The sequence below is a fragment of the Caenorhabditis briggsae genome, assembly GCF_000004555.2.
Source record: "Caenorhabditis briggsae complete genome, chrI, whole genome shotgun sequence".
Taxonomy (NCBI): Eukaryota; Metazoa; Nematoda; class Chromadorea; order Rhabditida; family Rhabditidae; genus Caenorhabditis; species Caenorhabditis briggsae.
Window position 1 is genome coordinate 14,653,628 of NC_013489.2, and position 17,000 is coordinate 14,670,627.

Below are 17,000 nucleotides of genomic sequence, written 5' to 3' on the forward strand. Positions count from 1 at the left end.
GGCTTAGGAATTCTTGTAGTTTGTAGTCCCTAAGCCTCAGTAAATGCACATCATGGTTTACTGAGGCTTAGGGACATCTGACGCTCTGACTTCCTAAGCCTCAGTAAATACAAAAATCTTTGTATCCACAGGCTCGATTTCTTCCGTTTTAAGCGATTTTTAGCTCAAAATTTCTGAAATTTCTTGCTGAATTTTTTACTAAGATTCTGTTAAAATTCCGAAACTTTAATTTAATTCTAAAACCTACCTGATTCGAGTTCTTAATTTGCGGCATTCCACAATCCGCAACCTCAATCGTTTCGGGTCCACCGAATCTGTGCACCACTGCGGCACGACAAATTCGCTTGCTCATTTTTAAAAAACTTTTTTTAGCTGAAAATCGGAAATTTATGATTTTAACCTAGAAAAATGAAGGTGTCTGACGAAATTTTGCATCTTTTTATACTTTTTCTGCCTAACAATAAGATGACAAATAAAATTGTATGATCTGTGATGCATCATCATCTTTCTCATCAGTTCTCTGATTCTATTGAACCCCCTTCTTGTCCGAGAGGACTACACCGGCCTCGCTTCTCCTGTGTGCAAATGCGCTCCACTGCACTTTTGGAAAATCGAATGAGCGCGCGGAAAGCGGCGACCCGAATCGCTTCTATCGATTTTCTGGCCGGATTTTTTTCTAGTTTTTCGTTTTTATCGGCTTCTCCTTGAATTTCTCTTCCTTTTAAAACCAAAATTCCGGCTATTTTTTCAGCGTTTCCAGCGACACTTGGGCATTTTTACAATGGGTGAGTAGAACTTCCTTTTTTTTGCGATGTTTGGGAGCTTTCTCGCTTGAAATTCTTAGTTTTTAAAAGCAAAAAAATAGTCGGAATCTTTCAGTCGACGTTCCGCGCAACTTCCGTTTGCTGGAGGAGCTCGAGGAGGGCCAAAAGGGCAAAGGCGACGGAAACATCTCGTGGGGACTCGAGGACGATAGCGATATGACTCTCACCAGATGGACCGGCTCGATTATTGGTCCACCACGGGTAAGAAATGAGTTAAATGGGGTTTTTGGCCTAAAAAATCGAAAAAAATTGCCGGATTTCGAAATTCCCCCTTTGCTAAGCTGATGAGTCAGTCATTCAGCCAGAAATTCAGCGATATTTATTGTTTTAAACGGATAATCAGCTCGAAAAAGTGGTTTTCGAGCTGAAATTCTGCTCAAAATGACTATTTTTCTGATAAATCCAAAAAATGGAATTTCGCAATTCTTCCAGACCCCATACGAGTCGCGCATCTACAATCTGCAAATCCAGTGTGGCGCCAACTATCCACGAGAGCCGCCAACCGTCCGTTTCGCCACCAAAGTCCACATGGTCGGCGTCAATCAGAGCAATGGAGTGGTAAGCAGGGGAATATCTCAGTTTTATCAATTTTTTGGGCCAATAAGACGTTCAAAAACAACGTTTTCCGCTGATTTTTCGGCCATTTTGACTATTTTCAAGCTTCCGATCACTTTTGGAGGGTGTAAAACATACCTAGATTCGAAATTTTGCATTTATAGAATTTATTGGAAATTTCTGGTTTTTCCGATTTCTGAACGACGCATGAAAAAAAATGAACCCAGAAATCACAAAAAAAAGGTTTAAAACCATGGAAATGGGCCTCATAATCGTAGAACAAACCCGAAAATTTCAAAAAACGGCCTTAAAATTTTCCACAAATTATAGAAAAATGACCCAGAACTAGTTTAAATAAACCAGGATTCCTGAAATAAGGTCTTAAAATCATGGAAAAATACTCACTTTTCATCTCCACCTGCTTTTGGTTCTTACTGAGGCTTAGGATACATTGATTTAGATTTTTTTTACTGAGGCTTAGGAAATCTTGTAGTTTGTAGTCCCTAAGCCTCAGTAAACGCCCTTTCCGGACTATAATTATCTAGAAAAATTCCAAAAAACGACGTCATACCACCTGCTGTGTCTCCTAGCAACCACCCAAAAGTTTCAAAAATTCCCAAAATTTCTATTCAGATCGAAAAGCGAAATCTGGCGACACTTCGCAATTGGAGCAGCAGCTATCAGATCAAGAACGTGCTCGAGGACATTCGTAAGAACATGATGATGGCCAAGGAGAATCTGAAATTGCAGCAGCCGGCCGAGGGAGCAATGTTCTGAGATGTGCTCTTTCGATTTTTGATTTCTTTGAAAAATTTCATTTATTTTCCATTCATTTGTAAAGTTTTCCTCCTCCTATACCCCTTATACCCCATCCGTCGTAGAAGCTTTCCTTTTCCACCCAGTGTCCCAAGAAAAACCCCATCCAACGCCCCGTTTTTTCCCCTATAAAATATGCTAAAACCCTATATTTATACCATATATAGAGAGTAAATCATTTAAATATGTCTTTTTTTTCAAATTGAAATTCCTTTCATTGCTCAATTTGCGTATATTTCTATCGCTTCTATTTCTCTATCCTTTCTCCATTTTTTCGGAATTTGAATCAATTTTTGCAGAATTCGCCATCAAAAGTTATGTCATATGAGGACTTGAAGCCAGGTAATTCCTTTAAAAAATCCAGAAATTCCTAAAGAAATTCTAAAATCTGAAATTTTCAGAAGACTGAAAATCTAAAAAATTCCTAAGAATTCAGAAGCTTAAACAGATCCAGAAATTCCGAAATTGTAGAATTTCAATATTTCAAAAAATCCAGAATTTCCTAAAAATTCTCAAATCTGAAATTTTCAAAAATCTGAAATTCTAAAAAATTACAAACAATCCGAAAATTCAAAATTTGTAAATTTCAAAAAATTCCAAAATTGTAGAATTTCAAAACTTCAAAAATTCCAAAGCATCCAGTTTCCTTAAAACCTGTAATAGAAGGCCCTTCTATTACAGGGGCCCTTCAATTAGAGGCGCTCTTTCTAATTTTTTTAAAATCAAATTTCATGAAAACCACATATTTAACCGAAAGTCTAAGATCGCCCTTTCATTAGAGGGGTCCTTCTAATACAGGTTTTACGGTATCCTAAAACTGCATTTCCAGTGCGCTTCGACTACATCTACCAACAACCGCAACACCACCACCACCATCAGCCAAACCATCAACCGGCTGCTCCTCCTCCAACCAATTACTACAGTACTCCCTACAGTCATCACCAACAACAAAATGCGACGACGGAACCCTATCAACCGCAGTATCAGATGCTAGAGAGCAATGGGAACGGCATTCATCCCCCACAGATGCACCATCCCCCGCATATGATCCATCAGAACTATCCTCCTCCTCAGCACCATCAAGCTGTTCCGCCGCCAATCCATCAGATGCCTCGATTCCAATACGTAATGGAGGATTCAGACAGCCAGGATTCGTTGGATTCTAGAGGTACCAATCAGAAGTACTCGACACCAGTCTCCACGCCAGCACGCTACTCGGAAGACAACGATTCAGAAGACCTGAGCGAGGAAGTGAGGAATCATTGGATGCCCATGACCTGGTGTGAGAGATCTTCTGATGATCCGCACGTCTTCAACTTTGTGTGTCTCTGGGGACAGTGTTGTAATGTATTCTCCTCGAAAGAGAAGTTCATAGACCACTTGTACGGTCATATTCCAAGTCTGGAGGATACGATACAGACTGGGAGGTTTAGAAACGATGAGAGTGTGAATTGCAAGGTCAGAGGATGTGGAGCCAAGGTGGCGTCGATAGATGACCTGAATCGTCACATCTCGATGCACGTCTTCCAAGCGGATTGTCAGCAGAAGGGCTCCGAAGCGTTGATTGATAAGGAGGAGTATGTGGGGATCGAGAGTTGTGGATTCGAGCCTTGTACCAATTTGAGCTATGAGGGAATGGTGCTGACGTGTCAATGGGAGGATTGTGGAACTATCTTCCATTCGTTGCCAGAGCTGTTTGATCATGTTGCGGCCCATATTGAGGATTGTTGTGATATTGATCGAGTGGAGCAGGATTTTCATAGTAAGTTTTCCAGCTTTTTTAAGCTCAAAATTCCAGATTTCTAGCTCATCTAGCAGCTGAGATATTGTCGTTTGAAGTTTTATATAGTTCAAAAATCCTGAAATTTCCAGGTTTCTAGCTCAAAGTTCTAGCTTTTTAAAGCTCCGAATTTCATGTTTTTCTAGCTCAGAATTCCAAAATTTCTATGCGAAAATTCCAGATTTCTAGCTCTAGATTCCAGCTTTTTCAGCTCTAAATTCCAGCTTTTTTAGCTCTAGATTTCAGCTTTATGGCTCAAAATTTCAGATTTTTAAGCTCGAAATTCCAGGTTTCTAGCTCTAGATTCCAGCTTTTCAAACTCAAAATTCCAGCTTTTTTTTAGCTCAAAATTCCAGCTTTTTAAACTAAAAATTCCAGATTTGTAGCTGAAAAATTCCAGCTTTTTTTTAGCTCAAAATTCCAGATTTCTAGCTCGAAATTTCAGATTTCTAGCTCGAAATTTCAGATTTCTAGTTTAAAGTTTCAGATTTTTTGGCTCAAAATTCCACCTTTTTAAGCTTAAAATTCCAGATTTTTTAGCCCAAAATTCAATTTCTTGCAGATGGCGAAAAACGAAACGCCTGGCCATGCAAATGGACCGGCTGTAACCACATGTCGGACTGCAAATCGAATCTCCGTCGTCACGCCCGTCACCACAGCGGAGAGAAGGTGCTCGCGTGCCCATTCTGCGCCCGATTCTTCTCGCGCCGTGATAAACTCTACGATCATTGTGTCCGTCGGACGATTCTCATGTCCGATCCGGATATTGAGGATCCGTACCTCTGTAAACTGTGTCAGAAGAGATTCGGGACAGAACGAGCTCTGTGTCTTCATGTGACACGTCATCTGGTATCCCACACCTGTCCACTGTGCTCTGTGGCCATGGAATCGAGATCGGCGATTCATCGACATTTGATGACGAAGCATTCGAGGAGATCCAGGGATTTCAAGTGCACCACTTGCAATAAAATGTTCTTCACAGAGGTAGGTTTTGGTTTTCAAATTGAAACATTCAGTTTTGGCTACCAGAAGGCCCTAAATTTCTAAGTTTAGGCAAATTTTAACGTAGTTTTGGTTTGAAAAAGTCCCAGAAATTCTCACATTTCAAATTTTAGCTGAATTTCGGGTTCTAAAAGACACTAAATTTCAAATTTTCGCAGAATTTTTATTCTAGAAGGCCTCAAATTTCAAATTTCAGCAAAATTTTGGGTTCTAGAAGATCCTGAATTCCAAATTTTATAAAAATGTTGATTTAGAAAGATTCTAAATTTCTAGTTTGTGGAAAATTTTGGCTTTTAAAAGACCTCAAATTTTAAATTTTAGCAGAATTTCGGTCTAGAAATATCCTGAATTTCGAATTTTAGCCGAATTTTGGGTCCTAAAAAACTCAAATTTACAAATTTTAGCTGAGTTTCGGGTTCTAAAAGACTCTAAATTCCGAATTTTAGAAAAATCTTTATTTTTAAAAGACCTCAAATTTCAAATTTTAGCTGAATTTAGGGTTTTAAAAGACCCTAAATTCTGAATTTTAACTAAATTTTGTGTTCTAGAAGACACTAAATTTCAAATTTTAGCAAGATTTCGTTTCAGAACGGTCCCAAAAGATGATCAATTTCAAATTTTAGCCAAATTTTTGTTCTTTTGAAGACCCGAATTCTCTAATTTCAGCAAATTTCGGTTTAGAAAAACCCCTAATTTCAAATTTTAACAAATTTTTGGGCTCTAGAAAACCCTAATTTCCTCTCAGAAAAATCCTGAAAATTGCAGAGCGAGCTGAATCGTCACGCCGTCTACCACACGGACGTCATGTACAGCTGTAAGCACTGTCCGGAGAAGTTCAAATGGAAGAAACAGCTTCTGAAGCACATGAAGGAGCATGAGGAGGTAATTAAGAGAATTTTGCTTGATTTTTCTGTTCGTCCTGTCCTCAAAATAGGCTCCGCCCCCATAGGTGGGCGGGGTCCGGCCTGATTTCTGTCTTGGCTTGTCTTTTCCTAGGCTCCGCCCCCTTTCTTGCATTCTGCCTGTACCAAAAAAAAACAACTTTTTGGGCCCTCCAGTTTGAGGAGAATTGCTATTTTTGTTTTGTCCATATCCTCACTGATAACGTATCATTACACTCGTACCGTGGTTGCAAACGCGCTCTAGCGAATTCTGGGATTTCTTGAATTTCTAAAAAAAAATTATCTTTCTGAAATTCTGAATTTTTTGAATTTTTCCAAAGTTTCGCTAGAGCGCACTTGTACACCGGCCGAATCATTCAGAATTTTTGCACGACACTCTATTTTCTCTTTCTTTTTTCAGAAGATCCGCAAAAATAGGAAAGCGCTCGCTAGTTGGAGGGCCTTTTAATTTCTATATGATATGGTACGTCCGCTTTTTACCTTTTCCTTTCCATTCTGTGTGTGATTTCCCGTTTTAGAACTATATTTAGGATTTTCAGACAATTTTCAGCTAGAAAATGAGATTTTTAGATCGAAAATCGTTTTTAGAAATCCAGAAATATCTAATTTTTCAATAAATTGATGACTGAAATCGACTTTAAAGGAATTTAAAACGGTCCATAACAGTCTAAAATTATCTAAAAATGGTCCAAAAATGCACCAAAATAGACTAAAATAGTCCAAAAATGGTCCAAAATGCTCTAAAAACAGTCCAAAATAGTCCGAAAATGGCCTAAAATAGTCTAAAAATGATCTAAAATTATCTAAAAATTGGTTCAAAAATGCTCCAAAAATGGTCTAAAATAGGCCAAAAATGGTTCAAAAATGCTCCAAAAACGTCTAAAATAGTTCAAAAAATGGTCTAAAATTATCTAAGAATAGTCTAAAAAGGTTTTTGAAAAATCCCAAAATAATCATTTTGGAGCATTTTCAGGGGTCTAGAGCTGGGCTAGAACGAATTCTAGATGCTTCTAGATTCCAAAAATTCAATTTTGAGTTTCAAAATTCCTCAAAAAGTAATAGTTCTAGAACGGGCTGAAAAATGAAGATTTTGGCTCCAAATTCGTTGAAATTTGAGATTTTTAAGCCATTTTTCATTTCTAACGCACCTGAAAATCATGAAAAATTGGCTGAAAATCGAACTATGGACATTTTGGAGCATTTTTCAGTTGATTTTAAGCCTTTTTAGGGCTCTGGAGCTCGGCTAGAACGAATACTAAATCCTTCTAGATTCCAAAATACTCAAAAATCGATTTTTGAATAGTTCCAAAACGGGATGGTCTTCTAATCTGCTCCATTCTTTCAGAACTTCAACCCCACGCCCTACATCTGTCACATATGCGACCGCTCCTATTCATCTGGCTTCGCACTTGGACGTCATCTGAATCGCCAACACCGTCTGCAGGTTCCCATCGGTTTCAGTCGTTTCACCTACAAAAGGTGTGCCGACGGTCTGATGCGTCTGCAGACGAAGAAGCTGTTCAAGAGCGATGCCACCATGCCTCCTTCAACCTCATCTTAATCTTTTTTAAATTATTCCTTTTTTTTTTTGAAATTCCAAAATTAGCGGAGAAAAAAGGTTTTAAAAATGTCTGAAAATCCCTTTTTTCTCCATTAATTTTTGAACAAAAATGCCTTTTTTGTCCAAATTTGCTACCCAAAAATTCATGTAATCTATTCACATTTTTTATGTTTTCTTCACCATTCCTTCTAACCCTTTTCTCCAATTATCAGCAAATTTTCAACTTTCGCTGGCTCGAAAATTTGGAATTTGAGCATTTCTGAGCTCATTTTCAACCTAGAATTCTTCGAATTGCTCTCCAAAAGTGCACTTTTTCGATAATTTATATTCTTTTAACTCATTTTCAATCGAAAATCTTGAAATTTCTTTGAAAAAACCACCAAATGTCACCCAAAATCCTTCAAATTGCTCTCCAAATTCTCCTAATTTAGGCTTGAAAATGGGGAATTTGACGATTTTTGGTTGAAAATGGACCCCGAATTTCGATTTTTGGCTAATTTGCGCATTTCTAGGCTCATTTTCAACCCAAAATTGCTCCAAAAATGCACTTTTCCAGATTTCCAGCATATTTTGATTTTTTCGCTTTCTCGAAAATGGGAAATTCGAGCGTTTCTAGGCTCATTTTCTCAAAATTCCTCTTAAAAATTGAACATTTTCGACAATTTATGTTTTTTTGGTTAATTTTCAATCGAAAATCTTTGAATTTCATTGAAAAAACAACACCAAAGTTGACCCGAAATTGCACTTTTTTTTTTTTGATTTTCAGCAAATTTTCAACTTTTGCTGGCTCGAAAATCAAGGTTTTGAAGATTTTTGGGTTGAAAATTGAGCCAAAATTACTTTTTTTGAGCATTTCTAAGCTCATTTTTCAGCCCAAAACCCTTCAAATTTTGAATAATTTTCACTTTTTGGCTCATTTTCTATCAAAAATCTTTAGATTTGAAAAAAAACCACCAAAATTACCCCCCCCCCCCCGAATTTTCAAAAATTTCGCTGGAAAAATAGGAAATTTGAAGATTTTTGAGTTGAAAATTAAGCCAAAATTGCTGTTTTGTCTAATTTGAGCACATTTCTTTGCTCATTTTTTAGCCCAAAATCCTTTAAATTCGGCTTGAAAAGTGCACTTTTTAGATGATTTTTGAAGATTTTGGGTTGAAAACTAGGCTAATATTCTGTTGAAACTACCAAAATTAACCCGAAAACCCTTCAAATTCATCTCGATATTCTCCAAATTTTGGCTCGAAATTAAGGAGTTTGAAGTTTTTAGGTTCGAAATTAAGCCGGAATTGCGTTTTTGAGCATTTCTGGGCTCGTTTTCAGCTCAAAGTCGTTCAAATTCCTCTCCAAAAGTGCATTTTTCCAATTTTCAGCAATTTTCATAATTTTCGCTGGCTCGAAATGACGGATTTTGAAGATTTTTGGCTGATTTGAGCGGTTCTGTGCATTTTTGACCAAAAAATGTTCAAATTCCTCTTAAATGATCTCCGCTACTCTTTCAAATTGCTGCTTTTAATTGCTCTCTCTCTCTCTCTCTCTTTCCCCCCAATTATCTCAAAAAAAAAACAATACCCGCTTTCAAATGTACCAACGAAATGTGCAATCTTTTTTCCCAATTTGGCACTTTTTCTTCTGTAATTTGGATCTCCCTCTTAATTACCCCCTCTCAATTATCCCCTATCCCCTGATGAGCAACTCGTTCACTTTCTAGTATTATTCCACGTGGTTTTTAAGTCTCTCTCTCTCAATGCCTTACAGTACTCTCGTATTTTGAATCAAGTCGTGTATTTTGTTATCTTCCAATGTGTGCTACTCTATGATTACCCGTATAAAAATACATGGGTTTCCTATTTCGCAATAATAACTTAATTTATGGGGAAATTTTTTGATAATTTGTTGATAATTGATAATTGGTTGAAAATCCACCTGATTTTTGAATATTTCTATGAGCAAAAACGAAGAAAAATCACTGAAAATATTGGAAATTTTTGAAATTTCGAGAAAAAAAATCACATAAAAATGGTCTAGAAAAAACTGGAGAATTCGCTGAAAATCCCAATTTTAGACCCCGAAAAAATGGAAATTTCAGCAAAAAATCATAAACAAATTAGTCTGGAAAACTAGAAAATTTAGCAAGAATCCCAATTTTGACCTTGAAAAATATCAAATTTCGATAGGAAAATTGTCAAAAATTTTGTAATTTTTCAAAACAAAAAATGCAGAAAAAGTCTAAAAATCGCTGAAAATTTGGCAAAATTTCGGTGCAAAACATAAAAATCGCATAAAATCGATGAAATTCTCTGATTTTTATTGATTTTTCGATAATTTTCATGGTTTTTGTGCGATTTTTCAAATTTTTGTTTTAAAGGTGGTGAAAAATTTTATTGCTTTATTTTGTGCAGAATTTCATGTAGATCCCGATAAAAATAAAGAAAAAATTCCTTCATTGAGAAAAACGGCATCGAAAAGTCAAAGTTGTATCTGGTGGCCTAGCGGCTAGGTGTGAGTTTTCTAGGCCAACTGCCGGTAAAAGCCCGCGAAATTCGAATTTTTATTGATTTTCAGTGTTTCCTCTGATGTCTTTTAAAGATTTCAAATGGTTTTTGTTTATTTCCTCCCATGGGTATGAAAAAACCTGACAAAAATCAGAGAAAACACTGAAAATCAATAAAAATTCGAATTTCGCGCGCTTTTACCGGCAGTTGGCCTAGAAAACTCACACCTGGCCGCTAGGCCACCGGTTTCCACTTTGACTTTTCGATGCCGTTTTTCTAAATGAAGGAATTTTTTTTTGAATTTTTTCTTTATTTTTATCGGGATCTACATGAAATTCTGCACAAAATAAAGCAATAAAATTTTTCACCGCACACCACTTTTAAAACAAAAATTTGAAAAATCGCACAAAAACCATGAAAATTATCGAAAAATCAATAAAAATCAGAGAATTTCATCGATTTTATGCGACTTTTATGTTTTGCACCGAAATTTTGCCAAATTTCTTAGGATTTATTGAAAAATCGATATAAATAGGACAGAAAATAATTACGAAAACTCTTAAAGTTGAAGCTAGCGTCGCCAAAAACGCAAGTCAACTTTGAGCTTAATTATCTCGGCTCCTATAGAAAATATCAAAAAGTTGTCTACTGATAAAATGTTTATCATAATATCAGTAATATTTTATCAATTGACACATTTTTGATATCTCTTATAGGTACTGAAATAATTGAGCTCAAAGTAAAATGAGAGGCACTTAGTGCTACTCAACTTTTCAACGGCTCAAACTCTTATCACTGATAGTGAAATATATTGATTTTTATGTTTCATTTTGTAGAGCTTAAAAAGGGCTACAAAATGATATATAAAACACTAAAAATCTGAAATTCTAGAAAAATGCGTACAAACGATCAAAGTAGGAATTTGAGAAAGCTCATGCCAACTAGAGCACATCGGGTGTCTTAACATTGAGTTCATATATCTCGGTTACTGTAAAAGATATCAAAAATGTGTCAACTGATAAAATGTGTATCATAAGATGAGCAATCCTTTATCAGTTGGCACATTTTTGATATCTCTTATAGGAATCGAGATAATTGAGCTTAAAAATTGACAAGCAGATCGTCTCTCCCTAATTACCCTCTCTTTCTCTAATTAAATGACTAATTATCAGATGCTCTCCAAACAAATCCTCCGATCGTGGTGTCGTCGTTCCATGCACCGTACCGTCCGTCAGCCGGTCCTCTCTGCCAGCTTCTCCCTTGAAAAAGAGTGGGCGGGGCGCCACGTGGCACTCGGAAAGCTGGGATTGGGCGGAGACTACGAATGGATTTCGGCGGTTCAGAAGAAGTTCATCGGCGGTGGATACGCTTCGGCAGTCGACGTTGATGCGGCTGTCTGTGTGGCCGAGCAGAAGGATCAGGTTGGGGTTTTTTAGGTCATTTTCTAGATTTGAATAGTCTCGAAATTGGTTAAAACGGCTCTAAAACAGTAAAAATAGATTTTTAATTGCCAACATCAATTACTAGCTCCAAAATGAGGAATTTTAGTGAATTTGGGGGTTTTTTTTCCCAAAATTTGAAAATTGTCCAATCGCGATGAAAATCGATACCACGAGCTGAAATGGACTAAAATTGAGAATTCTGAAAATTTTTTTCGAAAAAAATCGATAATTGAAACATTTTTTTTCGAAATTTCAAAATTGTCCAATTGCGATAAAAATTGATATCACGAGCTGAAATTGGTTCAAAAGAAGAATGCTGGAAAAAAACTAAGAAAAAATCGAAAATTGAAACACAATTTTTTTCGAAATTTCACAAATTTTCAGAAATTTCGAAGTTGTCCAATCGCGATAAAAATTGATGTCACGAGCTGAAATGAGCGGAAAATAGAAATACTGAAAAAAATTTTCGAAAAAATCGAAATTTGAACAAAAAAATTTATTGAAAAATTCCCAAAAAAAATTTTTTTCCAAATATCGATTTTTTCTAAGTTTTTTTTTCAGTATTCCCATTTTCAGCCAAATTCAGCTCGTGATATCAATTTTTATCGCAATTGGACAATTTTGAATTTTTGGAAAAATTTGAATTCCAGGTTGATGACGTCATCGAGTTGTTGTACAAATTGAGGCACAGTGTGAAGGCTGCTGAGAAGTTGGAGTCTAGCGAGTACGCTCTGGTTCGGCTGTTGCTTAAATATCAACCGGAGACTATTCTGACACTGGCTAATGATCCGGTAGGTGCAGTTCTAGAACGGCAGAGTTCTAAAACGTCCCAGTTCTAGAATGTCATGAATTTCAGATCAACTACGGTGTCTTTTTGAATCCCCATCTCGCCTGTATCGTCATCGATCACTTTATCAGAACATCGAACATCCAAGCGGCCGCCCGAATCGTCACGTGGATGGTCCAGCAGGAGGAGCTGGATAATGAGCTTTTAAACGTCCTTGGAATGTATGTATGTGCAAAGTGGGCGGAGCTTCCAGCCGATCAGCAGACACTCGATTTAGGAGCAGTTGAGGAGGAAGAAGACGTCAATGATGACGATATTGTGGGTTTTTTGGGAATTTTATCTAAAAATTCAAAATCGTCCAATTGCGATAAAAATCGATACCACGAGCTGAAATGGGCTGAAAATGAGAATACTGAGAACAATTTTCGAAAAAATCAAAATTGGAAAAAAATTTTTTTTGGAATTTTTCAAAAAAAAATTTTTTTCAAATTTCGACTTTTTTCGAAATTTTTCAAAAGTGTTCTCATTTTCAGCCCATTTTAGCTCGTGGTATCGATTTTTATCGCAATTGGACGATTTTGAATTTTTGGAGAAAACCTTCTTAAAATCCTCTTTCAGAGAACGTTCAAATTCCCATATCTCAAAAACGACAGCTTCGACGAGCATTTCGACCTAACGAATGCACATCATCTCGTTGGAAAGTCGATGATGTGGCTTTCTCGGGATACGAAGTCGATTTCGGATTCTCTAAAGTCGAGCATCCAGGTTCTAGGCGCAGTGCTCTTCGAGAAACTTCCAGAAGCCAATTTGGGAATTGCCACGTCATCTGGGAGTGTGAAGAGAATGGTTGCGGAGAGATTGGCGGCGAAGGAAGGAGAAGAGCAGTCGGAAGACGTCAAGAAGATTCTGGAGACGATTGGAGAGGTGAAGGCAGAGGAGACATTGCTCAGTGAGCAGATTTTGGAGCATTTGAAGGTAGGGAATTTAGATTTTTTCGAATTTGGCGCCAAATAAGCTATAATTAGAATGAAAAAATAGATAGAGAGTCGCTGAAAATCGCTTCAAAAATCTCAGTTTGTAGTTTGTAGTCTTCGTAGTCTTTGTAGTATGTAACAGCAAAATCTTCAAAAGAGTTCATCCGCCATTCACCCGCCGGACACCCATTGCTCATTTTTTGGTCTAGTTTGTAGTCTTTGTATCTCAAAATTCCAAAAATGATTTTTTTTCAATTTTTCGGAAACTTCTCGAATTTTTGAATTTTCTGTAAATTATAGAAAAAAAAACAATCAATTCTAATCTAATTTTATGGAAAAACGACGAAAATTAAGTGATTTTGACTTTTTCACTGAGGCTAAGAGACTACAAACTACAACTATCCTAAGCCTCAGTAAAAAAACCCCCCGAAATTTTGAATTTTTGTATTCTAGAATTTCGAATTCCCATAAAACTCGTCGATATTTCCAGGAAATCCAGCCAACCGAAGAGCAGAAGGTGTGCTCCTCACAGACCGCGCAATTTGCCACGTGGAATGAGCGTCGTCAGGAACTGGCAAAGTCGCAAGCTCAAAAAGTATTGATTCGCATTCGACAGGACGAGATTCGAGGCGAGCTGAAGGCGTTGGATGAGCAGGAGGAGCAGATGTCGTTCTTCAAAAATCGACTGCAGTGGGAGAAGCGGGCGGCCGAGAACACGCAAATCGACGAGGAATCCAAACAGAGGCACAGGAAGAGAGAAGCTGCTAATTAGAGGCTAATTAGGATGTCATTCAATTAATTATATTTTGTTTTTTGGATAATTATCTAGTTTTTTAGTGTCTAGTTTCTCTGAAAATTGTTTTTTTTTCCTTGTTTTTTTTCTTCCTAAAATTGTTATAAATCGTTTAAAAATTTATTTTTTTTGCTGAAATTTTGCGATTTTTTGTTTTTTTTTCTGGTAAAAAAGTGGTTATTTCTCCACTAAAACAGATTTTTCTTTTTTAATTTTAATTATTCTCCACTAATTGCCCGTTATTGCCCTAATTAAATTAATTTTCTGTTTAAAAAAAAAAGGTAGTTAAGCCAGATTTTCTCATTTTCATGATAATTATTCTTCTCCACTAATTGCACCTAATTGCCCTTATTAAGCAATTTTTCAGTTTGGAAAATGGGTTTTGAGCCAAATCGGCTTATTTTTATGATAATTATTCTCCGCTAAATGCCCCTAATTAAGCACTTTTTCATTTTTAAAAAATGGTTTTTGAGCCAGATTTTCTCTTGTTTTTATGATAATTATTCTCCAGTAATTGGCCCTAATTGCCCTAATTAAGATTATGCCCAACACCACCGCCGCTGCAACCACTACTACTACTACACCAAATCGAACACGAGAAGTTGAGAGTCGGGCGAGAATTAGTGGGTTTTTAGGCAAAAATCCGAAAAAATGATCTTAATTTTAAAAAAAAAGTTTTGAAAAATTCGAATTCTTGAATTAAAAAAAACGTTCACGAAGTCGATTTTTTGGCTGAAAAAATGAGCTGAATTTATAATTTTTTTTGCAGAAATTCAAAGTTGTCCAATTGCGATGAAAATTGATACCACGAGCTGAAATGGCCTAAAAAAAAGAATACTGAAAAAAACTTTCGGAAAATTCAAAAATTGAAAAAAAAATTTTTTTCAATTTTCGACTTTTTCGAAAATTTTCAGAAGTATTCTCATTTTCAGCCCATTGTAGTATCAATTTTTATCGCAATTGGACAACTTTCAATTTTTGGAAAAAATGTTTTTTTTTTGAAATTTCGAAAAAAAAATTATCCAAATTTTTGAAAACAAGCTTTCAGGAAATCTTGAGAAGTCGATTTTTAAACGAAAAATTCTGAAAATCCCAAATTTCAGTTTCCGAACGGATCAGCGAGAGTGTCAGATTGCTGGATAACGAGCCATCATTGGCGCTGTACAGACTACAAGGTCAGAGGGGACATCGGGACATCTGGAAACACAGATTTCCAAATTTTCCAGAACACACAACTCGAAGCCTTCCGGGAATTGTGAATCGACGGATTCTGCTCACCCAACAATCGGCGACACTCTCCGGCGCTCAATTTGACTTGGAGAACACTTTAAGGTAGTAAGACTACAAAGACTACAAATGCTACAAAAACTACAAATGCTCTTTTCCAGCACCACAACTAACATGCAAAACGCCACGTCATCGTTCGACAACTGTATAGAAATGCTGAGGAATTGCATGTTCTACAAGCAACAGCTGGATTTCGACTCGTCACGAAAGACGGAGACAACGATGAGCAATGTGAAGGGGCGGAGCAAGTCGCTGCACAACGTGGCGACACGTGTACACTCGAATGAGGCACCGACGACGACGTCTTCTGATAAGGATTGATATGAAATTTCTATTTTTTGTACAAATTTTTAACGATTTTACGGCTTTTTTTTTGAATTATGATCTCAAAACAATGAATTTGAATGTTTTTTACTAATTTTCACCTGAAAAAACGGCAAATTTCACCAGCACCTAGTGCTACTCAACTTTTCAACGACCCAAACTCTTATCACTGATAGTGAAATATATTGATTTTTATGTTTCATTTTGTAGAGCTTAAAAAGGGCTACAAAATGATATATAAAACACTAAAAATCTGAAATTCTAGAAAAATGCGTACAAACGATCAAAGTAGGAATTTGAGAAAGCTCATGCCAACTAGAGCACATCGGGTGTCTTAACATTGAGTTCATATATCTCGGTTACTGTAAGAGATATCAAAAATGTGTCAACTGATAAAATGTTCCTAATATTGTGATAAACATTTTATCAGTTGACTACTTTTTGATATCTCTCACAGGAATCGAGATAAATTGGCTCGAAGTTGAAAGTATGAAAAATATTTATATGCTATGACGTCACCCCGGAAAACATTCAAGAAATTATTAAAATTCTTATCAACAAACTATCACCCGGTTAGAGTTTTTTAACGATCACTTTCTCTACATGTCTGCGTCTCTCTTCTTTTTCTTATCTCTAATTTTGATTCTCCTATATTTCATCGTTTGCTCCAGAATTCTGAAATTATGAACAATTCTTGTCTTATCCTATTTTTGGCACTTTTTATTCCAATATTTGTATGTAGTGAAGATTCTGAGGATGGAATTTTCCTGGCTAGAATCACTAGCGTTGATGAGCACGACGCCAGAAAAATCGGAAGACGTCATGGATTCGAGGCAGTGAGAAAAGTGAGGTTTTTTGGTTTGATTTTTTAAAATGCGCATATCTCAAAAACTACTGTAGATAGAAAAAAGTTAGCAACTGCAAAAAAGTTGGAAATTCAATTTTCTACATTTTCATAGTTTACAGCTTTTTGATTGCTACAATAGTTTTCGAGTTATGCGCCTTTAAAGTTAGCGTACCGTCTCACCCCCATGGGGATAGCTACTTTGAAGGCGCATAACTCAAAAACTACTGTAGTTATAAAAATATTGTAAATCACAAAAATGTTTGAAATTAAATTTCCTATATTTTTGCAATTTACAGTTTTTTGATAGAGAGAGAGAGAGAGACAGCGCACCAGAGATGAGCGGAAGAGATTTACGGAAATTTACGGAAGACGGTTTATTTTCAAAATGAAAAATGCTACCAAAAAGTTGTGAACGGACAAAATGTTGATCTCAATGAGAGTTATTTATTGGTATAAAAGTTATCTCATAATAGTGATGGAGAGTTGAGATATGGCGTTTCTTCCGTGTTCCGTCTTCCGTCTGGCACACGGAAGACGGAAGAAAGACTCTATTTGAATAATCCAACAAAATTTCGAAACAATTTCTATACCAATCGATAGCTCTTATTGAAATC

The 17,000-nt window shown here is 36.4% G+C and overlaps 6 protein-coding genes across 6 annotated transcripts in view; 5 read left to right on the forward strand and 1 right to left on the reverse strand.

Annotated features, from left to right (window-relative positions):
* Positions 1 to 352, reverse strand: part of CBG19709 — a gene marked incomplete at both ends in the record, with an annotated part of 2,607 nt that extends 2,255 nt beyond the window's left edge. Inside the window, one exon of the mRNA XM_002640605.1 lies at positions 248 to 352. Within this exon, the coding sequence (XP_002640651.1) occupies positions 248 to 352 (105 nt within the window). The remainder of the gene's footprint in view (positions 1 to 247) is intronic.
* A 429-nt stretch (positions 353 to 781) lies between these two features.
* Cbr-uev-1 lies at positions 782 to 2,156 on the forward strand (the record flags this gene model as incomplete). Its single annotated transcript, XM_002640606.1, has 4 exons — positions 782 to 785; positions 880 to 1,025; positions 1,257 to 1,382; positions 2,013 to 2,156. The coding sequence occupies 4 exons, from the start codon at positions 782 to 784 to the stop codon at positions 2,154 to 2,156; spliced, it is 420 nt and encodes a 139-aa protein (XP_002640652.1).
* A 356-nt stretch (positions 2,157 to 2,512) lies between these two features.
* CBG19711 lies at positions 2,513 to 7,440 on the forward strand (the record flags this gene model as incomplete). Its single annotated transcript, XM_045241553.1, has 5 exons — positions 2,513 to 2,537; positions 2,977 to 3,957; positions 4,538 to 4,959; positions 5,743 to 5,859; positions 7,225 to 7,440. The coding sequence occupies 5 exons, from the start codon at positions 2,513 to 2,515 to the stop codon at positions 7,438 to 7,440; spliced, it is 1,761 nt and encodes a 586-aa protein (XP_045096889.1).
* Positions 7,441 to 11,104: 3,664 nt separating this feature from the next.
* CBG19712 lies at positions 11,105 to 13,907 on the forward strand (the record flags this gene model as incomplete). The annotated part of the gene is made up of 5 exons (XM_002640608.2): positions 11,105 to 11,353; positions 12,025 to 12,165; positions 12,231 to 12,479; positions 12,780 to 13,136; positions 13,626 to 13,907. 5 exons carry the CDS (start codon positions 11,105 to 11,107, stop codon positions 13,905 to 13,907), a joined length of 1,278 nt encoding a protein of 425 aa, XP_002640654.2.
* Positions 13,908 to 14,469: 562 nt separating this feature from the next.
* Positions 14,470 to 15,536, forward strand: CBG19713 (the record flags this gene model as incomplete). The annotated part of the gene is made up of 3 exons (XM_045241554.1): positions 14,470 to 14,536; positions 15,032 to 15,260; positions 15,317 to 15,536. 3 exons carry the CDS (start codon positions 14,470 to 14,472, stop codon positions 15,534 to 15,536), a joined length of 516 nt encoding a protein of 171 aa, XP_045096888.1.
* A 686-nt stretch (positions 15,537 to 16,222) lies between these two features.
* Cbr-aex-5 overlaps positions 16,223 to 17,000 on the forward strand; it is a gene marked incomplete at both ends in the record, with an annotated part of 9,890 nt that continues 9,112 nt past the window's right edge. The window contains one exon of the mRNA XM_045241556.1: positions 16,223 to 16,384. Within this exon, the coding sequence (XP_045096887.1) occupies positions 16,223 to 16,384 (162 nt within the window). The remainder of the gene's footprint in view (positions 16,385 to 17,000) is intronic.